The sequence below is a fragment of the Ptychodera flava genome, chromosome 10, assembly GCF_041260155.1.
Source record: "Ptychodera flava strain L36383 chromosome 10, AS_Pfla_20210202, whole genome shotgun sequence".
Taxonomy (NCBI): domain Eukaryota; kingdom Metazoa; phylum Hemichordata; class Enteropneusta; family Ptychoderidae; genus Ptychodera; species Ptychodera flava.
Window position 1 is genome coordinate 37,028,429 of NC_091937.1, and position 27,402 is coordinate 37,055,830.

At 38.2% G+C, this 27,402-nt stretch overlaps 1 protein-coding gene across 5 annotated transcripts; it reads right to left on the reverse strand.

The window, feature by feature from the left end:
- Positions 1-1,034: 1,034 nt before the first annotated feature.
- LOC139142686 (2-Hydroxyacid oxidase 1-like) lies at positions 1,035-26,986 on the reverse strand. 5 transcript variants are annotated; one of them, XM_070712746.1, is made up of 10 exons: positions 26,881-26,986; positions 26,396-26,642; positions 14,152-14,321; positions 13,264-13,410; positions 11,950-12,101; positions 6,536-6,840; positions 5,683-5,862; positions 4,783-4,941; positions 3,727-3,796; positions 1,041-3,504 (listed from the first exon to the last, which is right to left on the reverse strand). In XM_070712746.1, the coding sequence occupies exons 3-10, from the start codon at positions 14,247-14,249 to the stop codon at positions 3,392-3,394; spliced, it is 1,224 nt and encodes a 407-aa protein (XP_070568847.1). In that variant the 5' UTR covers positions 14,250-14,321; positions 26,396-26,642; positions 26,881-26,986; the 3' UTR covers positions 1,041-3,391. The 5 variants fall into 5 exon arrangements, with proteins under 5 accessions (XP_070568849.1, XP_070568847.1, XP_070568846.1 ...); XM_070712745.1 differs by lacking the exon at positions 26,881-26,986 and adding an exon at positions 25,846-25,894 and having other exon boundaries at positions 26,396-26,716; XM_070712748.1 differs by lacking the exons at positions 26,396-26,642; positions 26,881-26,986 and adding an exon at positions 24,206-24,348 and having other exon boundaries at positions 1,035-3,504.
- Between the last annotated feature and the right edge of the window lie 416 nt (positions 26,987-27,402).

Here is a 27,402-nt window from a genome sequence, read left to right on the forward strand (position 1 = left end):
ATGAAGTGAAGTGGTCAAAATCGAGTGGTATACCCGTTGCTGTGGTGGTTTATTGCTATTATGTCATAATAGGAAATTGAAATTCTGGCGTGAAACGTCAAAAAGGGATTTTTGCTCAAGCTGAGAGCATTCTTCATCTAAATTTAGGGATTGCTCGGATCGCCGACGGGAATTCGATGAGCCACCATATGCCGCTTTGTCTGTCAAGCACTGCCAAGTTGGAGGGACGAGCGTTCCGGTGGGACGACACACTATCATGCCCTTTCCGTAACATACAGTAAAAATTCACCCTTGGGAACGGTTGGGCTATATCTTTGCTTAAATCGGTGACATACCTATAATAAAGACGTATATGCTACCAACTGTCTATAAATCCATGAACATTGCTTCCTATCATGGGTTTAAGGCAGTATGCGCCTCGAAAGCGAGTCTATACTTACTAAGATTTTGTAACGATAGATATGATTAGCCCTGCTTATCGACACGAGCAGGTACTATTGAAGCATTCGGCGCTGGAAGAAGATGAATTCGCTGGGGTGCATTTTCACCGAAAAACATCAACGTCTGAGGACGACAGGGAGAATTTCTGTGAAAGCCACTGATTTCAAACCCAACCAATCCAGAATAGACTCTTGTAATGGTGGTGCAGCGTACACTCCAACTTTAACGTAGCATTCTTGATGACACACGTCAGCTTTTAATGATTCACGATTTGCTGCATAAGGTTGTTGTTGGAAAATCCTAACGATCATCCAGTGTGAGTCATCTATCTATCACGGTTATTATACTACTGGTACGAAAATTTGTATGTGCGAAGCACTCTGGGAAATTAAATCAAATGATCATGAGGATTCATGACTTGGAGTGAGTTGCCCTTTAAGTTTTTGCGTGTGACATAGTATAGTATTCCGTAATGTAGCCTTCATTCAAGTAATACTCGATAGGTTTGACAAGCATTAAAGCGCTAACAGTTTTCCAACGGTAGTAAAAGGGATTCCAGGACCATCAGATGTAACTAAATAAGAGAATCAAATAACAATCAAACCTCGTTTTATGTTTATTTGATCTAATGTATACAGTCATCAAACAAAATACACCTTTCACAAGTACATATCAATAAACATCGTTAGTACGCTTTTGTGATCAGCGCCGTCGTTGAGGGCACTCGTTTCAATCCGCACCATACATAAAGGTTCGGGAAACTTCTTTATCGGTGAACATTACACTCGTTATAAGCAGTTGCAAGTACAATGTCACGTGATTTAAGATCACTCAGGTATCTTGTGTAATACGTTTTACAGAAGCACACCAAAACGGATACTTAGGAAATCGTTTCTTGTCCAATGTGAACAATCTGCCAAATCTTCTTGGAGTGTGATCTATAGCTGATTGTAAGCGAAGTCCCCTTGTCAAGTGTAGTTTCAAAGAAAACGTTATTTCTCTCACAATCGAAGACGGCACGCAGGAAAAATTACTTTTCATTTCCTATAGCCGAGCAAAATTCAATTTATTCCACGGTATGTTAGTTTCAGTGTAGGCGTTACTACAACTAGAGGGTGCAACGGGCAAAACCGGCAGAACATTAACTAAAAAACACCATCGATTCTCTTTCGTAAAGTTAGAAATTAGTTTTAAAATATCTTGTTATCTGGAGTAGGTATTTTGTTATCTCGCGTTGGTATCTCGAGATGACGAGATAATATCTAAAGATAATGAGATAATATCTCCATATAGTATCTTTTATCTCGAGTCAGTGTTTGGAGATAACAAAATGATTTTTCATTTCTTGCTGTACAATATGACATGGATGGCTCTGATAGAGAACAGGCAAACGTAAGTGCTGCATTAATATGGATGAATGGCAAAGCTTCTCTCCCAATTATTGTCGATTAAAAGCCACCTGACAAGTTTACCGCTTTTAATGATAGCAGTTTTAGAAACAGCAAAATTCACAAGATGTATGAACTCCTAAACTTTAAGCAAAGATTTTGCTGTGTTGCTACTGAACCCTTAACCATAGTAAAACAACAATGTACTCCCCACTTGTCCCCAATAATGCACTGTCACTACCATACGTAATATCCGGATACAACATAAAATCGAATATATTATGCTCAGCAGCCGAGTTGCAAACATTCAAAGACTAAGTTGTCGTTCGTTAAAATGGTTACACTAATTAAGGGATTAAGCACATTTGTCATTGTAAACTGGTCGGTCGCTATCTTTGTCATGTACACTCAGCTACTAGTACAAAGAATATGAAGACAAATAAAAAACAACAAAACAAATACAAATATTAATCATAGAAATCAACTTTCTACGTCAAGCTTGACAATACCAAGACCAACAGTTTTGTATTTTAATGTTATTTTTGGGCTTTCTCATTATTCATTATGACTAAAGCGAAGACAAGCAGATTTTCAGTTGTGCGTTATTACTGCTGTGACGTCATCGAATACATCATTAAAGGGCCTCAGTCATCATTCGGTCAAAGGTTCTTTCGGTCGAATGCGAGCAAAAGAGATGATACAAATCTACGTTTGAGGAGATTAAAATTCATAAAAAATACTTTCGGTGTTATCCATTTGGATATTTAAATATTGTGGCTATTTCGAGGTGCTTTAACCAAACGTAACTTTAGAAATACAATGTTCGCAAACAGACGAGTCACACGTGCGCAGACGTGACGCCCTAGGCCCTTGAAGAATTAATGATAAAGCATTGCTGTTTTTTCCTCTGAAGAGGACATTGCTACTCAAAAGATTAAGGTACGAAGTCACTGAGTTTTAGATCGACAAAACCGAAACAGATCGTCTACTCAAGAAATGCTAACAAGTCGTAAACGGTGCCAAATATTATTTTCGTCAGGTTCGCATGCTGTCTCATCTGCCATTGCTTCATTAACATATTGCGTTGTATTCACCGGAAATTACGTCACCCATTTTAAAAATTCTGTTTGGAAGAGTAGTCAAAAGGTAAAGTTTGTAAACCTCTGTGTCATGGTTCATCGCCAATAATGGCTGACAATACTAGCGAATTATAATTGACAGCAATAATGACAGACACGGAGACTTTGTCTCCTTAATCTTTGTTTTACAAAAACATGGAATGTTGGCGAAGTTATACACATTTTATAAGTTTTAACACAGCTAAATATGAATAATAGAACAAATCAAAATATAACTCTGATTAATCTGTGGAAAGTTACAAAATAAAGAAGCAATGGTCAAATGTGGCGCTTTTAAACTATATAACCGGCAATATTTTTAGATATCACTCTAAAGTTGCATTCAAAGTTTCCTTGAGGCACGGTCCCTGTGAAGGTACTGTTTGAAGGTATGGAGATACTGTCATCTATAAAATAATGACGAGCCCAGGGTTACCGCTGAAATTACTCGTGCGACGCTGGAGAAAGAAAACATTTGCAATCAACGTTGCTTGAGGAGCGAGGTGCGTGTCTGTCCCTTATGACTGATGGAGTTATTCCTGTTACGGATGCGCAGCCTGAAATAAGGAAAAAGAACGACCAGCAATAAACAAAAGATCGACTTTGGTGTTAAACGTTGACGTCATAAAGGCTCATTTGTCCAATTATCTTTCGCGTAGTGACGTACTTCAGCCCAATGTGTTATTACTAAATTTGATTTGTTTATTCAACAATGCGGAAATTCTCTCATACATATTGATTCAGGCGTGGTTATCCTTGAAAAAGCATTGAGTTCATACCTGTACACAGCATAACGCGTTCTAAGTCTTCTCTCAATAAGGATAAGATCTGCGAGACACCCTCTTCTCCCTTGGATAAAAATGTTGATATAACGTAAATGAGTTAAATATTGGACGAAACCTTTGATTAGAAGAAATAAACCCAAACCCACAATGCAACTCGGTGATAATTGACCATACAAACTAAGCGATGTATGCTTTTTTAACCTAATCTCATCAAAGTACATACGAACGCGCCTCAAAAGATGGTATTTAAACTTTTGCTGCCATGTTAATCATCTACCATGACAAATATCATTTTCAACTTGAAGACTTTTCAGCCTTCGTGACTCCTACATGAAATTACATCGGGTTACTTTTGTTGGTATGAATCCGTATCTCACAGCCAACTATGTTAGTTTTTTCAGAGAATTGTTATGATAACCTAATTTGCAAGTAAAACTTGTATTCTCGTCTCTACACGGTGTTAAATGTTGATTACTTAAGGCCAAAGAAAAATATTGTGCTGTTCCGATAACCCGACCTACCCTATTTTTTGCCTGCCGACCCTAAACTTTTTAGAGCTACGTAAAAACGGAAGTAAAAATAGAAAGAAAAATCCGTACAATCACGTGTTCATTACCTGGCATTTGATTTTTGCTTGAACGAGGACGTCTTTTATGTTTTTATTCCTTTTATATGTATGATACGTTTTTCTGGGAATGTTGTGGCCAGTGTTTGATCGCCCTGAACCCCTGAAAAGTGCATATATAAAAATAAAAATATTTTTGGAAACCTACCCTGCCCTATTTTTGAAAACCATGTTATCGGAACAACACAATTTATTTATTATTTATTTATTTATATATTTATTCATTTATTTTTTGGCCTAATACCAAAAAGTAATGTAAGGTCAAGTAGAGGTCATGAAAACGGCTTGTCTGTGGTTCGGAAGAGTGTTTAAGGTTCACAAACTACATTATCATCAACGCATTTCAAGATCGTAGCTGCTGTCCTATAGGTGTCATATCCTCTCACCACAAACGAAATGGGAAAACAAGACCTTGTCAATGTTACCTTGAAGCACAGTCCATAAAGCACTGGTCGTCCAATGAAACAAGCTTTAGCACCAAGGGCCAACGCTTTGATGATGTCCGTTCCACTGCGGACTCCACCGTCGATGTACACTTCGAGTTTATCACGGACTGCCGTGACAACTTCATTCAACACTTCAATCTAAAATCAAAACAGTGTAGATATTGACACACAGACAGGTAGATATCTATCTCCTCAGACGGGTACGGTCAAGTAGGTAGATAGCGCGATGAACAGGCGGGGAATGTATCAATAAGATATGCCGTCAGATAGATAGATAGATAGATAGATGGATAGGTAGATAGATAGATAGATAGATAGATAGATAGATAGATAGATAGATAGATAGATAGATAGATAGATAGATAGATAGATAGATAGATAGACAGATAGACAGATAGATAGATAGATAGATAGATAGATAGACAGATAGATAGATAGATAGATAGATAGATAGATAGATAGATAGATAGATAGATAGATAGATAGATAGATAGATAGATAGATAGATAGATAGATAGATAGACAGGTGGATAGAAGATAGATAGATAGATAGATAGATAGATAGATAGATAGATAGATAGATAGATAGATAGATAGATAGATAGATAGATAGATAGATAGATAGATAGATAGGTGAACAGACAGACAGACAGATAGATGGATGGATGGAAGAATGGATAGACAGATTATGCATTTAGGTATAGGTAGACGGACGGACGAATGAATACTGATATATGTATAGACACGGGAAGACACAGACAGATGGACAGACAGACACACCAGCTGACATAGAATGACAGGAAAGTGCACACACAGGCACCCCAACAAACGACGGAACTAAGATGGAAAATTTATTGGACAGAAAATGTGAAGACCAACCGAAGCCGGCAGCGATTCCATCATTCTTCCTCCGTGATTTGAAACAATAACCCCCTTGACACCACACTGAGCCGCAAGTACGGCATCGTCCGCTGACATAACGCCCTTTACGACGATCGGCAACTTTGTCATCTGGGTCAGTCGTGTGATTGACTTCCAACTTGCACGCTCTGCTACATTCTGTGAAAAGCAAGAAAACCTCGGATCTATAAAGTACTTTGGGAAACCAAACTTTACTGTAAGAAGTTCGTAACAAGGGAAACCATCTCTTTGACTGTCATCGTCTGAAATATTTTATGTTTGCCGTTCGTTGAGTATATTTCTCGATTAAAGCTTATATCTGGCAAAACTTTCATTCTTGTTTACGATGGATAATCGTACATGAAGATGAGTTTAATGCAGTTCAGTTGTACAATCTTCCTTCAAGTTTTACGACCACATACGGGTTATGTTAATACTTCGTATACGATGCATTTTAGGACAAACAATCAAAATGTATTTGTAAGTGCACACACAGGAAAAATAGATTAATGGACAGAAAATACGAAGACCAACAGAAGCCGGCGGCGATTCCGTCATTCTTCCTCCGTGATTTGAAACAATCAATCTAACATAAAAAAATATTATCGTTTGTACTTTGTACTTTTGAACTGTTCGGGTACACCTGCACCAAATTCAAGACTTAGTGACATGGAGTATCAAACAAATATGAAAATATTATCGAACGTTGATATTGTAAATAAACGAGATCTATATCTAATCAAAAATCTAAAAGATTTCGACAAAGCGCCGATCACAAATCGATGACTGTTTGTTCTGTTGTATTCCTCTCCTCCAACAGGGATTAAATTACCTGTGAGTATGCCTTGATGAAATTCTCGCCGTTGAAGTTGCCATGTGAAGTTTTAATCAAATACTTGAAAATCATGTTCTTCCAGTCGCTGTACACAAATCGTTTCCAGTGGCAGTCTATGGACACCACTATTGCCTTGTACCCAGCAGCCTCTGCGCGTCTTACCAAGGCGGCCATGATGCTTTCGTCTTTACAGATATAGATCTGTAACCATCGTAGTCCCTGTGGGTTACACGCTGCTATTTCTTCCATACTGCTTTCCGAATAGACGGGTACCACGTCGCAAATGCCATGCTTACCGGCAGCTGAGAAAGTGTTCAAATATAAACATTAAAGTATATTTGAAACACGCTACACGCTCTTGTCAGCGGGGGAGGAGGGCCGGGCGAGGGGTGGGGCTCTGTCCAAGAAAAGAGATATACTTAGGGAGCCTTCAGTAATTACAGGGGGGTGGGCCGGGGGAATTGGGGGAGGGTCACTTTTTTGAAAACAGTTCAAGGGGGAGGGTCACTTTTTATAAACCTATCTTGGGGGGAGGGTCACTTTTGGCAGAAGCTGATTTTATGGCCAAAACTTTGATTGTCCGTGTGATATTTCCTGAAAAGGGAAATCACCAACAAAATACGTACACATTATCCACAAGTTTCACAAGCAAAGAAGATGCAGTGGTATCCTACATTACACACCTTGAACAGTTAAAACTGATAAACGACAAGAGACAAAAACGTATGCAATAGGTGGAAAAGTGTATATCAATTATCAAATGTACGTAAATGCAAAGATATTGTTAGTTTTATATTTGAAAAAAATTGTGCATAGTTCACTCATAGACCATGTACAGTAAATCAACTTTTCAGTGAAATTCCAAAATCAAATTTCCTGCACAACCATGGACTTATAACCACTCTAGTTTAATCGAAAACATTAATATAAATAATCAAGCGCACATACATGCACAGATTAACCAAGTTTTGTATTGGAAAACAAATTATTCATAGTTTCATCATAGACCCCCATGCATAGTGAATCAACATTTCGGTGAATTCCAAAATCAAATTTCTTGCACAACAATGGACTTGTAACCACTCTAGTCTAATCAAGAACAATAATGTAAATAATCCAGCATACATAAATACACAGATTTATCTAATTTTTCCTATTTTCATCGTAGACCCCCATGCATAGTGAATCGACATTTCGGTGAAATTCCAAAATCAAATTTCTTGCACAACCATGGACTTGTAACCACTCTAGTCTAATCAAGAACAATAATGTAAATAATCCAGCATACATAAATGCACAGATTTATCTAATTTTGTACTGGAAATTTTTTTCCTATTTTCATCATAGACCCCCATGCATAGTGAATCGACATTTCGGTGAAATTCCAAAATCAAATTTCTTGCACAACCATGGACTTGTAACCACTCTAGTCTAATCAAGAACAATAATGTAAATAATCCAGCATACATAAATGCACAGATTTATCTAATTTTGTACTGGAAAAAAATTATTCCTATTTTCATCATAGACCCCCATGCATAGTGAATCGACATTTCGGTGAAATTCCAAAATCAAATTTCTTGCACAACCATGGACTTGTAACCACTCTAGTCTAATCAAGAACAATAATGTAAATAATCCAGCATACATAAATGCACAGATTTACCTATTTTTGAATTGGAAAAAATTGTTCATAGTTTCATCATAGACACCATGGATAGTGAACCAACTTTTTAGATGAAATTCAGAAATCAATTTCTTGTACACAAATGCACATTTTACTTCCCAATTCAAGCCAAGTACATTTAAATACATTATCGAACATATATAATATAGAGATATAGCATGTTTTGTGGGGTAAAATTGTCAATAATTTGCCTGGTGGACTCCATGTATTATGATTTGATATTTTTGGATAAAGCACTAAATCAGCCACATCTTGCCTTCTTATAGTTGCACAAAATATGGTGACCCTCCCTCAAATGTATGAAATACCGTATCTCTTCAAAAATTCTTGCGTGATAAATTGTGACTGTCCCTCAAAAAACACCAGCCTTCCCCTCTGTAATTTGTCCCTAACATAACAATTGAACCAATTGTTATGTAAATTAGCTGATACTCTTTCAGTCATTCCTGGGGAGAATACCGCAGTGGTTGGGGGAGGGTCAAGTTTTAGAATGTCGGACAAGGGGGAGGGTCACATTTTAGACAGGAGGATAGGGGGAGGTTCACAATTTACGGTACAGGTGTGCGCGAAATTCCCCCGGCCCACCCCCTTGTAATTACTGAAAGCTCCCTTATGTATCCCGTGGGTTTGACCCTTTCTCGGCCTCCTGTAGGCTATTCATCAAGGAAATAAAGATAAAGTTTTGACCCCAAATAAGCACTTTTGACCTCTAAATGTTATAGAAACTGTAGACTGTTGACATATCGTGTAAAGAATTGTCCACTTTTGAACCCCCGTAAAAATAATAGCATTTGTACTTTATACTTTGAACTGTCCGGGTACACCTGTAGCAAATTCAAGACTAAGTGACACGGGGTATCGAGTTCGGGTCATTTTATCAAAAGTGAGACCTAATAGTGAACTGGCTGTCCAAAAACAAACCTGTAAAAAACCCCACCTTTCGTTTACCATATGAAGGGTCTAAGCTACTCCAGAATGTAACGAGTCAAAGTTTAGCTTCTATCTGCTTAGTACGCATGTATGTGAAGATGCGAATGGCATAGAAAAACAAAACGTCGACATACATGTATTAGTGCGCATGCCGTGGCAGATGTTATGTACATTACATGCCAACTAAAACAAATTTACCATCATACAAATCGCTCGTGTTAAGGGACTGGACATAAATTACAGGGGGGGGGCCGGTGTTTTTCGAACCACGGCTGCATCAAAAATAGTGACCCTTCAAAAGTTCATGCACAAAAATTAGTGACCCTCCCCATTATCCGTGCATGAAAATAAATGACCCTCCCCTGTTACTCAATATTCCCCCCCCCAACAAACCCGTAATGTGTTCAAGATCTCCTTCTGACTTGCTATACTTTTGAAGTCCCCTCCCAAAAGGAAGGCAAATATAACGCGGTCGATATAACGCTTTGTCCAAAAAATATCAAATCATATGTGTGTGATAATTCATGTAAATGTACTTTGCTTGAAGTGGCAGGTAGAAAGTGCATGCATGTACAAAAAATGCAATTTTTAGATTTCATCGATAATGTCGATTCACTATGCATGGCAGCCTATGGTTGTGCAAGAAATTTGATTTTGGAATTTCACTGAAATGTCGATTCACTATGCACGGCGGCCTATGATGAAACCATGAATATTTTTTTCCCAATACAAAACTAGGTAAATCTGTGCATTTATGTACACCTAATTATTAGTATTAATGTTCATGACTGGACTACAGTGGTTTCAAGTCTATGGTTGTGCAAGAAATTTGATTTTGGAATTTCACTGAAATGTCGATTCACTATGCATGGCAGCCTATGATGAAACTATGAATATTTTTTTTCCAATACAAAACTAGGTAAATCTGTGCATTTATGTACACCTAATTATTAGTATTAATGTTCATGACTAGACTACAGTGGTTTCAAGTCTATGGTTGTGCAAGAAATTTGATTTTGGAATTTCACCGAATGTTGATTCACTATACATTGTAGGCTATGAGGAAACTACAAATAACTCATAGGTTATCTGATCCTAAATTGTTGTTCAAAAGTTGTTCGACCTGAAGCTTCCAGTTGTTATTGATGACATTTTGCACTATTCTGAATAGTTTGTATTCTGTCAATGTCCTCAAAAAATGAAAAATGTACATACAGCTTCATGAACATTTGACACCGACCTATACCCAATGTATTGTCAATGGGAGAATGATATCAAATAAGTGATCTCCCAAATTGTTATTGAAAGCGTCATTATAGGGGACAGTTTATATGTACAATAGAGGAGTTGGATAAGTAGAAATCATGACAACTTAAATCAATGTGGCTGCTTGGATCATCAATACATTGTTTATTATACCCTTAAACTTGCGCCCGAAGGGCGCGCCGAAAATGGAAATGACAGAAAATGAAAGTGCCAGGAGGCATTTTTTCTTTTTTCGGTATTCCATATTCTTTAATACGTGCACATGCAATTTCAGCTTTGATGCATAAAAAGGTGACCCTCCCCCATAGGCTTGCACAAAATTTTATGACCCTTCAAAAATGCTTGCGCGAAAAATGGCGACCCACCCCAAAAAACACCGCCCCCCCTGTAATTTGTGTCCAGTCCCTAACACAACAAAACAGAATTCCAACTTTCCGAAAACCGGGCCTTTTGGACATTTTTATAAAAAAAACTGAATATCCTAGAAAAATTGTAATACTTTTATATTTTCAGGGAAAAATTGAACAAGATGAAAAGTAAAACCTCAAATCGACATTTGACTTTGAGCTGTACCTGAATGAAAAACAATTGCAGTGCTAAACTTTGGTTTTTAATAAGAAATTTTATCATTTGTATTAAGCCCGATTTTGATAAAAATGAATACTTTCATGTAAAAACAAGTAGATTTTCTCTTGTTTTCGGAAAGAGAGATATATTTTCATTTGGTTTCTTGATCATGTTAGGTTCTCAGATACCCGAGTTAACCCTAATATCACTGATCAATGTGGTAATATACCGGCCTACATAGCAAATGCAAATTCAGTTTTTAATATTTTGAAATTTTCATCAATCTATCATCCAGCGGCTAACGTCAAATTGCAGGATTAGGCGTCCGTAAACTACCAAATTGCAATGAGGTGTAAAGTGCCTTGAAGCAGATATGTCCTGCAGCATGAATCGCACTAGGAATCGCTCGTATTGGGGCACGGTTCTCGTCAGGGAACGATTTCAGAAAACGACAATGATATGATAATTAAATATCGTAACATAAGTCAGTCAAAACAAGGAAAGATCCTAGGAAACGATAATATGAAAGTTTTATAAGGTATTATACGATAGTTTAATGTCGTATTATGAGTGGCTCTCATCAGTGAACAGTCTCAGAAAATGACAATAGGAGAGTTTTATAACGTATAAGTAGCTCGCACCGAAGAACGGTTTCCGTAAGAGAGAGAGAGAGAGAGAGAGAGAGAGAGAGAGAGAGAGAGAGACCGCCCGGTGCGGGGAGTTACCTTCTCCCTTGAAGGGCACAAAATCGTGCTCGATGGGCACAATATGGTCTCGAACTCACCATCCTCCGACAGAGTGCGTCCATTACTCTGGACCTACCGGGTCTCGAACTCACCATCTTTCAAAGGTGAGGGAGTGCACTAACCACTGCCCCGGGGTGCCTACTAAGTTCAAGGGTGTATGTTCAAAACTGTTATATTTATGTCGTCACTCCAGACAAACACCTGTCGATTCTTACCTTCGGCTGAGCAAAGATCTCCTTTTTTCCAAGCCCAATTTTTTCTCAGAACTGGACTGAATCCCAGTGGTATGGCAACCTTGTTACCAAGCACAGTCGTCGACAGATCCGGAGTTCCAATGTCTGTCAGTACTCGCTGTTGCAGATAGTACCTGTTGTTAAATGTTACAGACAAAAAATGGGTCATGGAAAAGATCTTGAATATGGTAAACCAGCAGGTCGAAAACGTGACATTGTTTATATTACTCGAAAAATGACAGTATTACAACTGTGTTTTCTGGAATTTCTAAGTGCTTGTCAGAGGAACTCGATATCCAAAAGCATCCCCCTACCTCAAGACCGTGTCTGAAGGTTGAGTCTGCCTGTATAGTTTATCCCTTTTTGGCAAACCGTTATTGAAGGTAGTCATGTGCCTCGACAGTGAAAGACTTAAACTTTTGCTCTAACATTTCTTAATGAAACGTTCAACCATTATCTTACCAATAAAAGAAATATGATTCAAGGGGTCATCGTGCGAAGTTAGGAACTAGAGACACAAAGTACTGACAATTCTGATTTTTGAAATTAAAAATGGAATACCTATGTTAACGCTATTCGGAAAATTTTATTAAGACGATGGGAATTTTTCTGACTCAAAGAGTTTTGAAATGAACCCAAACAAGTCGTAGACCAGAAAAATATTGAAAAGTTTTGAGACATTCGCTACCTTAAAAGAACAAAGCCGATCGTGCTCACTTTTTTGTGATATCAAGAAAACACGGAATACTTGCATAGTGTACAAATGAAGACGGTATATAGTTTAAAATGTGTCGAATTACCCCTTTCTGAATGAAAATAAATGTTTTCACTTGTAGTAGACCAGAAAAATGATTTTTTTCCTATTTCTCCTTGCTTTCCCATGACGGATAAACATTGCTACAATATACGGGAAAAATTCTATTATCTATATGAAAGCCACTGCCAAATAGGATTTCATGACAAAAGCTTGCATAAGATCCAAACTCAATGTGACAGTGAACTTTCAGCCATGCATGGTAAGAGTTGCACAATAACTTTATTTTATTTTGGTACAGACCATAAAATGCTCAACTGAATGTTTAATCTGGTCTGGCTGAAAGCAGAGTTTAGATTGTGCACAGCTGACCAGTATTTCGGCGTGGTTTACGAAATCAAAAAACACAAATTACTCTTCGTATCAAAAATATTCATGGAAAAGCTCAAAAAACGAGCGACTTTGTCCCTTTTACGTTGAAATCATACCACATTTGGCGAGATAAAGTATTGAAATTGAAACCAATCACGTGACTCACATACCTATTAAAGGCTGCCTTATTTCGCCTCATTGTGCTTTGATCACCTGCCCCGTCCGTGAAGTAAGAAAATATGTGTCGAGGCAGATGTTTTCTTGCATATTCTTCGTACTCATTAAGAGTAAACAGGCCAGGCTTCATGTGCCGGGCCCTTCAAGAGAGGAAAGAGAGAGGAAACCAAGCGAGAAAATATTTAACTGGTTTAATATAAAACGATTGGAACTATTTGGGGATAATTCGATATAGTATTAATGTTTTTTTAATCAGCATAATGTAAGGTCATCTATTTTTCTTTTTTGCAATAAACTTGTTTTCATGGGTTATTTGTAATATTGCTGTAAGGCACTTAACAATTTGGATAAAATTTCACTGTTATGAGATCCAATTCTCCTAAATTAGTTCCAATCGTGTTATATCATAAAACTAGTAGTGTCAACTCCTATATATAAGCTGACTAAGTTATTTTTACAAACTTAAGTGTTTACTGTTTCTATTCTGTAGCATTTCTCACATAAGATTCCTCGAGGTTAACGATGGGCGTTTTATCTCCCATGCAGCATCTTACAAGTGGAGAACAATTTCTGTGTAATATGAGTATCCATGATGTATCATAATACAATTGCGTAATATGTATGCATATATATATTTTATCACTCACAGACGTACATAGGATACATCTAAGAACGAATGTGTACACACACATCTATCCATTCATCCATTCATCCTTACACACTCGCGAACAAACACACACCTGCCTACATACCTACCTACCTACCTACCTACCTACCTACCTACCTACCTAATACCTGCCTACATACCTACCTACCTACCTACCTACCTACCTACCTACCTACATATGGGTCTACTCGTTTCAGAAAATTCAACTACTCACATCATTTTCGAGAGCATTCTTTTCTTCCATGCTTGAAATCCAAAGTGGATCAAAACGGCAAGCATCAGCGTTAGAACTATTGCAGTGATTAATTCCATCGTGAACAAAATCAGTTTGTTCACATCGCCGTGGCAAGCATGTTAAGAGATGTTCTTTCTTACATAAACAACCTTTAAAAAGATAAGACATTTAACAATAACAGCAAAAAATAAAAGTTAAAGTCTAACTGTAAGGACTAAAAAATACAACTGCGCAAAAAGCAACATAAAAAGTTATTTTTCTACATTTGCCAGGATAAAAATTTTAATTGACTTTTAAAAACATTAAGATCAGTGCTACATCTTATAGTGTCTGGTAATGAATTCTAGTGTTCTGCAGCACGCATAGGAAACGTTCTCTGTCCACTTGCAGTGCGGAATTTCGGAAGAAGCAATTTCAAAGTGGAAGCTGCACGTGTGTGATAATCATGAACATTTCTGAGTGGAACGATTGCTTCTATAAGATAAGGTGGCGCTAAATTCATGATACATTTATATGTTAAAATACAGGTAAAGTAAAAAATACGTTGCTTGATAGATAAAACATCAGCAAGCTCAAAAATGAAATCAGTTGAAGTCGTAAAATCAGCATCGAGAAGAACTCTAAGCGCTCTCTTCTGTAATTTATACACTCTGTCAATATTCTTGGCAGTCGTAATTCCCCATACAACACAGCAATAGTCTAATGCTGATTGTATCAAACCGAAGTACAAAGTTTTTCTGGGGTGGAGAGGAATGAATTTGTACAAACGTCGAAGTAGGCCTATTCTCTTACTCAATGAAATGCAGACCTTATCAATATGGTTATCCCAAGACATTACATTATCTAAAGTTACTCCAAAGATGTTTTTAAAAGGAACACAAGATATTTGATGTTCATTAATCGATATATCAAGAGCGTTCTCCAGTGTCTCAGCATTGTATAGTTTTTGCCGAGAGCCTAGCATTACGTTTGTTTTACGTTCGCTGATGCCATTGACCTTTACCCAATTGGAAATAGGAGTAACTTCATTTTGAAGTGAACGATTTACATGGGAGATTGAGGCTCCCGTCCTTAGAAGGGTCTAATCGTCAGCATACATATCAAGATTTGAATTTTGTAACGAGAGTGGCAAGTCATTCATAAAGATTGTGAAGAGAAGAGGACCTAAAATGGATACTTGAGGAACACCAATACTTATCTTTTCCATATCTGAGAGTTTGCCCATGTGGCAAACAATTTGAGATCGGTCTGACAAATATGAATTGAACCAATTTATTACATCTCTATGTAAACCATTTAAAGATAATTTCTTAACTAAGATATTTCTGATCTACAAGATCGAAAGCTTTAGAAAGATCCAGGAACATTATACCAGAGAGGCGTCCTGCGTCTGTATTTTCTAATAATTCATCACAAATACGGAGAAGGGCAGTTTGACAAGAATGATTCTTTCTGAATCCTGACTGCTTGTCGTAAAGAAGGTCTCTATCAGACAAAAATTCATATAACTTATTGTGTACATGATTTTCAATCACTTTTGATACAGCTGGTAAGATTGAAATTGGCCTATAATTTGACATCTCGTTCACACTACCGTTACCCTTATAAATAGGAGTTACTCGAGCACATTTAAAAGTGGATGGAAAGACTGCATTGTCAATACTAGCATTCAACACATTTGTAAGGGACGGTGAAATAACTGAGGCACCATAACGCAATAACTTTGCATTGATATTATCAGTACCTGTCGATTTAGCATCCAATAACATTTTGTGACAAAGTCTTCAGATATATGTGGAATACGGAATGAATTTTCAGGGACTTTATCTCTCAGAGTATCAGCTAAAGAGGAAAAGTCGATATTCTTATCTGTTGAAATGTTAAACGTTTTTGAAATATTCACGAAATGGTGATTGAAGGCATTTGCAGAGGGGCCTGTGATCATAGCATTGTTAACAACTATAGAGATTTATGTTCCACTGGTTTTATTATGTTATTGTAAATATTCCAAACTGCCGTTTGGGTTGAGCATTTGCTTGAAAGTTCTTGAATAAAATAAGCCTTCTTTGTTTTGTTGATTAGATGAACAACTTTGTTCCTTTCCAGTCTGTAATTGGCAAGTTTGCTAGCATCACGTTTCGAGAGCTTCAAAAGGTTATCCCTTTTACGCATAGCATTTAGTACATCTTCGTTCATCCAACCCGGTTGTCTAAACTGTTTAACACGTTTTTCGACAAATGGGGCGTGTAAGTCAGAAATTCTATCGAAAATCAGGGCCCAAACTCTCATAGCAACATTGACATTACTAGCAAAGTCAATTAGACGCCATGGAGCTGAGATAAGATCGCGTAGAAGAACCATGTTGAAAATGGGCAAAGGAGCGAAACTTTACCACAGTATGATTAGACATACGGACGTAATTACACTTTCTTTTCCTGATAACTATGATTGGACAATGATCTGATCACATACCAATTTTTGAGATGACAACCGTAGAAATATTTTCGTTATTTGAGACGTAAAATGGTCAATGCATGTTTTTGAGATAGGCCTTGTAGGTTCGGTAATGAGTTGATATAAATTCAAGTTAAAAAGAGACTGATAGAGGTAGTGTTTTTTGCTGCAGGAGATAGAGCGTCGATATTAAAATTGCCTAAAATGTAAAGTTCTTTGCCAGAGAAAAACCCACACTCAAAATTTTGTTCAATCTGAACATCGATACTATGAGGAGTAATTGGTGGTCTGTAAATACCAGCGACTAAAAAAGAAGTGCATTTAAGTGGTTTGATTTCCAGCCACATAATTTCCAAATCATCAGATTCTAAATCATGTCTTCTTGTATATAAACCATATTTGGTGTAATATAGGCCAGTAGACCTCCTCCGCGTTTTCCATTTCTATATTTCCTTTAAGTTAAAAACCCAGGAATAGAAAAATCAACAGTTGAGTTATTATGGTCAAGAAAAGTTTCGGCTAAAAACATAATATCTATGTAAGGTAGTCGAGTCAAAATTCAGATAGTGCGTGATCTGATCAAGTTTGTTAGATAAATGCTGAATGTTCCAGTATCCTATTTTCAGACTATTTGGAAGCTTAGTCTTTGGCGTAGTTACATTGGGAGCGCCAGCGGCTTTACCTTCCTTGGCTTGATTCTAATCTCCGCGGTGGCGATAGGTGCAGTGCAGAGCTTGGCCCGGGAAACCGCATAACCAACAGTAGATAGCAGTACCATATCTACATACCCTTTGAACATGGCCGTCTTCACTACAAAAATTGCATCTTATTTCTCGTTGTTTCACTTGTTGAGGATGTCGATGTCCATCAGAGTTGAGCCTATTATAGTAACGGTTACCCTCGTTCTTGTTGTGTGCATATTTCGTTGAAAATCTTTTTCTTTGGTTTGGTTTTCTTTTGGTATAACAATAGTTTGTCAGGTTGGCATTTGAGACGAATCTGTCGCACCCTGTATAAGTAAGGTGAACACCATCACGTAGAAGTAGAGATGTGTCGACTGTACCATCATTGTACCGAAAGTTAGTGTCAATGTCCACAAACGTAGATGAAGAGTCGTCTTTTGCACACAGGAGAGACATTTCTCGGTTGACGTGGTCAATTTTCGGGAGAAGGCTTGGGTCAGAGTCGTAAATTCTTGGGATGATACTAAGAACTATTTCATCGATGAGTTGCGAGTAACTTGCTACGTTGCTTTCCGTTGACTGACTTGATGAGCAATCGTTTCCCCCTATTTCAAGAATGACTTTTTGAAAGGGGTTCTCACGTGAGTAATTTGCTCTGATGTAGTGACGCAAACCGTCGATTGTTGCACCTGGAAGAGTTCTCACAACTAGTAGATTCGTTGTTGGTGTTATGTTACGTAAAGAGAATCTCCAATGAGCAATACCTTATTGGAGTTGTCTGATTCTTCGCGGGATTTTTCAATGTTCTCAGTTTGTGCAGGTGGTTGTCGAGAAGAATGACTACGATTGATGTCATCTTGAATTGGATTGTGGGATAATTGCTCTGAAATAGCATCATTTTGGACAGGTGTACTATTGCGTATGCGTGACGTTCTTGTCGAAGCCTAGTGCATTCATTGTCAAGTTCCTGACATTTGACTTGCGGGTGTTCATTTTCGGTGGTTTTGATATTTGATATAAGTTTGATATGACGAATGTCATAAATCGTCTTTTTATTTGTGTTCATGAATCTTTGTACACATTTTACGGTTCTAGTTGACTTTTTTGAATGTCCGTTCCTTTGTGCATCCGGAATGTTGCATACGTGCATGGAACTTCAATACCATACTTACGTGTACCGTGGAGCTACCAAGCTCCACGCGGGTACATATAAGCATGTAGGTATGAACGTGCAACTCATACCAATGAATACTGTGTATACGCATATACTTACATGTATACTTATGTGACTGTCTATCTTTCTTTCTGTTTGTTTGTTTGTCTGTCTGTTTGTTTGTTTGTTTGTTGTTTGTTTGTTTGTCTGTCTGTCTGTCTGTCTTCTGTCTGTCTGTCTGTTATGTACATGTATACGTATAGGTGTATGTCTGTTTGCTTATTATCTAGCTAATGCAAATGTGAAATGATCTACCGTGTCGAAATTACAGGCAATTGAAGCAGTCAGTCAACATCTCGCCATGTACCCATGACCACAGAGGAACATAGACTGTCTATGTTTCGCTGTGCCATGACCTAAAGAAAGACAGGGGTGAAACGTCCAGGATACTTATTCAGAAATTATGAAATTCCAACCAGATGCAGTAAATCCTTACTGTAACCACCAAGAATAGCTTTCAATGGCTGGGGAAGATTCCAAGACCAATATCACAGGTTTTTCAGTGACTGTTTTATGATCAAACACGGCTCTGCACTCGTGGAGTGAAGTCGATCCATGCAGATGTAAAAAGACAGGCGTGCGTAAAGCAGGAAGTCGGAAGTAGACACCTTTGACACAAGATTGTTTACTGCTGATCAAACTGTGTATCATTTCACGAGCGGTAAGTTCACCCTTCTAAATACAACTAAATGCAAGCGCAACTAGCGCAAATGCTTTGATTCTAAACAATACCGAAATCAAATGCAATCTGAAGCGACCATTTCAAACATTGATGGCCCTCGCCCTACTAACCCACAATTTTCATCTTGAGTTTTCGCCGATAAACAAAAAGCAGGAATGCAAAAATATTAGAAAGTAACTTTCGAAAATACACTGAAAGTATGACTTGTCATAAAACGACAGGGCATGATCGTAACGACAATTCTGTATCCGCGACGGTCTAAGTAAACTTGAGGAAACACATTAGGCGCCAAACAAGCCCTACAGAAACAGGTAGTTCGGTCGGGAACTTTTTTAACTTTATTTTTATTTTAGTTCGACTCATCAAAAACTAGCTAAAGTCGTCAAACTCATGTATGAATATTCACAATGAGACAAAGAGTTTAGGGCCGGAGGGTTACTAGGTAAAGGTACCGGAAAGACGTATTTAACCGCGTGGTTCCGGTGAACCGACCTGTTTTTACCAGCCGATGGTGGACTTTTTGAAGCAGCTTGTAGACGCGAAAGTGAAAACCTTTTCAGACGAAACGAACACATTAACCAAAAATACAAGTCCATACAATGAAACAATATGTCGGCTGCGACTTTAAGCACTGGATATATCGGCTGATGTGATCATGGAGACGAAAATATCTTTGCTGGCTTCTATCTATCGCAATCTGACTTTCGGAAAAAATTAAAGGGGAACATTAGCCAGGTTTCTTTATTCAGTGTACAACTCATTCCACTCACTTTGTGTTCCATGTGCTAGCGATATTGCTTGGCCGTGACTTTGAAGTGCAGTAGACCAATATTAATGTCGCAATTAGAATTACAAGAGATTGAAGGCGTTTTGAGGGAAACTTCAGCGAAAACCATGCAATGTATGCATTTCAAGTTCTTGGATGATCTGATGTGTTTTGCAAGTACGCTTCCGTTATAACTAACCAGACACAACATTGATCGATACCGTTGAATTTAGGATTTGGGGGAAGTTCTACTAGACTTTAATGATATACAAATTTTATTTTAGTTTGTCAGTACAAATGATCCACGTGAAATTTGGTTAGGCAAATCAATTAATTGTGAATTTTCAAAGTTTCCGCTCCTCTAACACGTTTTACAAGTTTCTCTTACAATATCAAAATGGTAATTTCACCGACAATAATGATCAACAAGATTTTAATGGCCCTTGTTTAACCCTTAGAAAATCATTCTCTCCACATTCTGCCATCGATCGCGGCATCGTTGCGTTGAAATTGCCATTAAATACGGCCAGTGGACATGTTCCAAATCACAAGTTTGTCACTCGGCAACAGTCGCAACAGTTCCTTATGAAAATATCACGGGTGGCATTTAAAGTGTTCAGTAAAGGAGAGAGACAGTTGATAGAAAAAACATCTTCATTGGAAGTATCACAGATACCATCAACAAGATTTATATCCGAACTTCCTACACTCCCCTGTGACTCGCCTCTGAGACAATAGTGCGACAACCTCAATCACTATGGAAACTGTATCACTGGCCTGTCTCCTCGGGGTCCCTAGAGTGTCGGTGTAACTTCAAGGCGTGAATTATTAACGAGGATTTCTGAATAAACCGTGCTGACACACTGTGACGGTCGATAAACATATAATTGATTACATTTCTTTGGCGATAGCCAACTCTTGACAAGCGTTGGGATGAGTACGTACATGTATACTCTCATATACACATTACGGGATTAATATTATATTATATTAATCGCCAGTCGAATCAATGATTTTATGTCGTACTAGAAGTGGGCTGTACCATCAAAGTACTCCGGAGGGGTGTGATCTTGATTCAGATGTCGATCACAGCGCCCTCTACATTGTTCTCTGAATCCTAAATGCGTCAATCATGTTAATCATTCTATTAGCTCGGCCCCGCTTCCTTGACCACCAAATGAGAGGCAAATACCGGCCAGTTTTATCTGTTGAGACTACTTATACAACAGAGAGATTAACGATATAAAGTTTACCTTGCGGACAGGAATTTCGACAACCCCTTTAATGAGGACTTTATAGCCCATACATCGCAGGTTGGAGTTGGAGTCAGATAAGTATTGCAAAGGTTGAGGCGACACCCAAATACTTTAACAACTTTACAGGTTCTCTGGAGTGTTTATTTGTTTATGCAGCTTTCTTGTCAATTCGGATTTTATCGACAACCCGCACGTTCCTTGTGAATAGCATTTTTTGAGGCCCTTGAAAGCGATGGCAGCCTCTTTGTATAGTCCCCATTCACTGTGTTTACAGCAACATTTGGAACAAATACCTTTCGATCATAGACCGTTGCTCAGTATTCGCAATAAACGATTTTTCACGTTGCTTTTATTATACTGGCTTTCACACCCCCCCCCCCCCCATGTCATAAAACGACAACGGTAAACACAAAGAGAAAAAACCGTTGGAACTTCAAAAGCTTTGAATTTTTGTCGAGTCTTGGGAACGTAACTTGGTAAGTTGTGAAACAAGCAATTACACTGTGTGTCTAATTATGGCTGCGCGTTATCATACATACCCAATTGACAATAAAATTGACTTGGGAACTCTTCATATCATTTAAGCATTTGTCATCTTATCGACGTCAACGGATCTCTTTGGATATTTTCAAACAGCATTTCGGTGATATTGTCGATGACATGGCGAGTTTTAGTTCAGTTCAGGGAGTGATATGGGTACATACAATTCGATGAGAAAGCGGCACAAACGGTGAAAGTAGTTTCGCATTCCTAAATCATAATACTCACGTCAGCACGCAATCTTGCTACCATCATTTCGTTGTGAACGTGTCCCAAGGGAAAGCAATACTGCCAATACATGCCACAAAAGCTATCAAAGTGGAAATGACTACAGAAAGAATCAGGTTCCTACTCATATGACGTTTTAACATGATCAGGGTGACATTGGCAACCAAAGGTAGCATCGGCAGATTCGATAGGTAAACACTAGTTCAAATTTGTCGCCCTTCAATACTTAAAACGTTGACAATCAACAATACCCTTGTAAGTCGTCGAAATGAAGCTGGCTAGCATCCTGTAAAATATCACGTTGTCGGGGAGGGCAGTATGAGTGAAATAAAGCAGGATTCATTTTGCCCGTCATTTGATAATTTTATAAAACGCTCTTACAGCCCTGTAAATACGGCTTATTTGGATCTTTGTTCTGGCCTTGTCTCCTTCTCTTGTAACAGTAACGATACTCACTATCTTTACCAGACAATTTGACGCCAAAAGTGTCAATAATCGTTTCCATCCGAGGTAAAATATTAGTGGGTAAAAGAGACATTTATTTACAACTAGGACCATCCTCAACTACTTTTAGCAAGTGGCAATATCAGGTGCCCGAGTGGGTAAGCGTGCCCTGCTAGCATCCCAAGCCCGTTAGTGTTGGTTCAAAATTGTCAAATTTGAGAGACATACAGTGGCTAATGAATGTTCACTTCATCAAGTCATAGTTAAGTCTGCTGTCATTATGAGTGACACAGATATAATTTTTCTCAGTAAAATCTCCATATCTTTCATAGAACTTGACCATCTTTGCGAATATAAACATTTCCTTGCATGACTTTAACTTAACTATCCAATATTTGGTAGGACATATTACATAGTGTGTTCTCTATTCGGCTACTTTCTCCCTTTTGCTACTTGGCAAGCAAGCCATTGAAAAATTCTAACGAAAAATAAACTGAAAGTATTTTTGTTGGGAAATAGAATGTAGCCGATGAACAGAATATGAAAGTCATTGTCTTGTCTGTAAGTTGTTTTGGCTTATTTTGAAATAATGTATTGAGAGAATACTTTTATAACCATCTTGTTTTTATGAAGATCGAAAATTTATGTTTGTGTTACGCTGAATGGCGGCCATTTTGAATGGGAATTGTCGGTAAACTTTGGGCAATATACCGATGTAATAATGCATATGATCAGTTACATTTCATATGCATTCGTGCCCTTGAAAGATAATGCATAGTTTAACATTTCCTTGAGCAAAGAAAGCTTGTCAGCTTCATTTTCGAGAATGAAAGTTTTTAAATTTGACAGGGTCGAATCTTTGCATGGACCGCAAATGTTCGTAATGCGTCCATATGACCTTTTCAAACATTTGAGAAAAATGAAAGGGTGTAAACATTACAGATAGTGCCATACCATAAGCTCGTTAGGTTTGCCTTATCTTTGTCGATGTGTACGGCGTCAAAGTGGGACACATGTAAATAGTTTTGATGAGGTCACAGTGAATCATGTGGGTAAAATGGGGTTCGTTTTGACATACACTGATAGTATGAAGGGACACAGGTTTAAACTAACTCTTCATCGCAATTTTATCCATTGAATGTTTACCAACTAACTATGATATCGGTGTCACAGTGTTCTATTTTCAAAGGTTTCCGCTACCAACTTGCCGTAATAACCTATCACTACTGATGGATTGTGGGACACTGAATGACGGCGGCGCCTACTATATACAATGTCTATTTCACATTTTAGAAGTACTTTGCTTCTCTTTCCCTAAAATTTATAATCCTAAATTTTATCATTGACTATGAAATTAAAGAGAGTTATTAAAAGATTCCATGTGAGAAGTATAAGCTAATTTAACCTAATTTTTATCTTTATATCGATGTGTCCTGCCGGAAGTCAATGGTATATTGTGATCTCTCTCTCTGATTTTGAACTTTTCACGGGCAACCAGGGTTCGTATACAGCGATTCGTGTTCAAGACATTATTAGGGGCATATTTTTTCGTCTCCGCACCTCAGGAAAACGACAAAAATTGAAGATATCCGCGAGCTGTTGCAAACAGCAGCTCAACGTGTTGCCAGGGGCCACGATAAATAAAGCCAAGCTTCCAACCGGCCGGCACATACCAAGTCACCGGACGACCTGCTAATTTCGAAATCGTTCACATGTAATATATCAAGGAGTACGTCATGATCGTCAGTACACAGCTAATTGACTTACCTCAAAGCTAACCTTAATCCAGCTTTGAAACTTTAACGAAGGAGAAATGTACGCTGGCTTCTGCACTTAGAGTTTCACCGTCGCTCTGAGCGTTTCAGGTGTATGAACACACCGATAGGGAAATCAACGCTTATGGGAGTGGGCATTTCAGCGTGCCCCAATCTACGCTAAAAACAAACAAACAAAAACGTTGCTGGCATAGTACAGGGCCATTGATCCAAGCTCGTATATATTGATAACGCTTATTTATGGCTTCTGGAGTGCGCCGACGCCGAAGAAGCAAACTATAAGCCGGGCTCGTGGATTTCGGCGTGGAGGCTTGGTTCTGTCAATATTTACCACTGTAAGGAGGCAGTTCAGATGGTCAATCTCAGCCATACACATACAGGAATAGTTTAAAGCAAGAGCAAGAATAGTTTAAAATTTCCCTTGAAACCCCTGACTATATACATTTTTAGATGGTACCAACCAGAAATGATATTGAAAGGACAAATACTGATCAACGGTGTTCTTTGTGTGGTCAGTATAAAAATTTCGTCATCTCAAGGGGCATTTGTATAGTCCAACACTAAGATGATCAACCAGCTACTAGGGAGGATAACTATTGTTGGGAACGGGCTGAGAGAGAGAGAGAGAGAGAGAGAGAGAGAGAGAGAGAGAGAGAGAGAGAGAGAGAGAGAGGAGAGAGAGAGAGAGAGAGAGAGAGAGAGAGAGAGAGAGACTTGTAGGGGCTCATTTTTAAGCTCATCGAGTAAGTAAAGTTTTCATCGACTTAATTTTGTGAAAATCGAAATTTTTGTGAAAATCGAAAATGTTACCGTCAGTTTTAACACAGGACTGGCGCTCCGGCGGCCTTTTTTAACTTTAAGTTCTTGGTTGATTTGTTTCTGTAGTTTCCCCTGGCATATTTATAACGAATGCTCATTTTTTATTTAGTCAAAGTGATTATCTTAAAGTATGACTGATCATATTTATGAAATCAGTTCATTGAAACAACCATCATCATGTTTGCATAGAGAAAACTAGATGTATTTGTAAATATCCGTCAACATCTATGTGATTGAGGAATCCTATCTCCTCGGTGTAACTCTCTCTCTTTTACAACCATTTTAAACACAATGGTAGTAATTTATGCAAAGAGTGTTAATTATTATTGTCTCGGTATACAAATCTGATAATATTATATCTTTTTGATGGTATCTGTGATGTGACTCCCAATACAGAACTGTATTTTGCAGCCCCTGGTCACTTGAAGACACGCTGCTGTTTGTCCATAAACACAATATGATGAGATACCGGTTGACCTTATTAGGATATTAAATCAGTCAGTCAATAAAAAATTTATGGACTAATGTTAACAACATTGTTTGGTCACGTGATCAGAGGCTGTCATTGGCAGATATAGTAAAGAGAGAGGAGACGGTCGATAGTCTTTTTAAAGAATCTATGGAAAACACATAGAGGGACTGTCTTAGAAACTACATCACAGATATCATAAAGATATCATCTAAAGGATGTGAAGATTTTTTGCTTCACGTCACCCTGTGGGTGATATGTAAGTTCGGGGAACCATCGGTTTTCCTCCATCTATTTGTTTTCAGGGTCGAGCTTGACTGACTGCATCTAACATAACGTCTTACCGTCCACTTGACGCTGATTCTCTCCTCATCTTCCACGAATTCGAATTTGCTGTTTTGGGTAAGTTAAAGAGACAGCAGCGGTCACTTAGATGATTTTGTTACTACTTTCGTTTTGTATGTTGACGGCAAGTTCTTGTTCTATTTTCCGAAGCACTCTGAAACATCCACAATTCAGCTTGTCAACACAGCCTCCATAGGTGTAAGGTGCATTATCGATGTGATTATATTATACATGTATTAGCATTTGTAGCATTTGAAGTTTTTACCACATTGCTCAAAAGTTTACAGAAAACCGAAAACTTACTCTCAGACCACAATGTGACACCTGATTTTTATTATTGATTTAATGTGCAGAAAAAATGGCTTAAGGCTTCGCTGTGGAAAAATTTAGCAACAGTTTGGAACTTACATTAGTTTCGAGGTAAGTTTTTTATTTTCATGTCGGAGCTGAAATTTACGGTGGTTCGGGAGATGAGAAACACAAAAATAAAAAATGTCGCTCTAAGTACCACTTTAAATGCATCCGAATGTCAACAGTTGCTTCACTTACCTTGGTCAATGCGTGATCTTCAAGTATACAAGGTCCTGTATTTTACGGTCACGTTTTACGATGAAGTACTGCGATCAAAGGTTCCCCTTGGAGCTAGCGTGAAGGTCGCTGAAGTTAGCATGGACGGATCGGTTAGCGATTCAGGTAGAAGTAAGCTGTACCGCTGAGTCACTGATCATAAATCACATTGTTATGGCCAGGGCTATCTCAAGTTGATGGCAGTGGCTCTCGGAAATGCAAGTGACGACTAAAAGGTTAAGAAGGTTAAGAAATCTCAATAAACCTGGAGCACTGACTGAAGGCTATTTCAGTAGCCCTAAACAGCGGTGTTTTCACGTAACAAAACATGTCATGGCCAAACCATGAAAGCCTTTTGATGTGCGGTTTACGAACGCAAGGTTTGTTCATTATTCATCATCTGGATAGATCGATTCATTGCCAGTGCTTGCAATAACACTATGAGCACTTCCCAGATATTAACTTACCCTGGTGAAAAACACCTTCCTCACACCAAATTCTGCACTAAAGCGATCTTCTGAACAGATACAGGGTGACTGTCACTGCATCTTCTGTCAGTGTCTCTAATTGTCCTTGCTGTCAAATAAAAAAGAAGACACTTTTATATTAATGGTGTTTATGATGTTACACAAGCAATGTTCGAACTTCAACGAGATAATTAACAGACTCCCAACCAGTTTAGAATTTACCGTAGACTTGCTCCAAGTCTGTGAGCATATAAATATCAAAACAGAATACATTGAAGGAATGAACTTAGCAGACTGTCAGACTAGCTGGTAGGCTGGTGTTTCGATCGTGCGGTGAACGCCTTGCCCCGGATAGTTACTGCTCTGACGAGACAAGCCAAGCGACTGGGGGCTAGTCTAGGTTTGCCGTGATTGAAAAAGAAAGGAAATCTAAAATCGATTAACAGCAAAACTAATAAGTAATTGTGCCGATAAAATTGCCCTCTGTCTTTTTCGTAGCTTGTCAATCTCAGTTGGTATGCT

What these genes read in the sequence shown, in the direction of transcription:
- LOC139142686 (XM_070712748.1), bottom strand. Translation starts at nt 14,249, where the DNA reads ATGGAATTAATCACTGCAATAGTTCTAACGCTGATGCTTGCCGTTTTG. An exon ending in AATAAGGCAGCCTTTAATAG is followed by an intron (nt 12,102 to 13,263) that starts GTATGTGAGTCA and finishes ATTTAACAACAG; the next exon opens with GTACTATCTGCAACAGCGAG. An exon ending in TGGAATCGCTGCCGGCTTCG is followed by an intron (nt 4,942 to 5,682) that starts GTTGGTCTTCAC and finishes TTTTGATTTTAG; the next exon opens with ATTGAAGTGTTGAATGAAGT.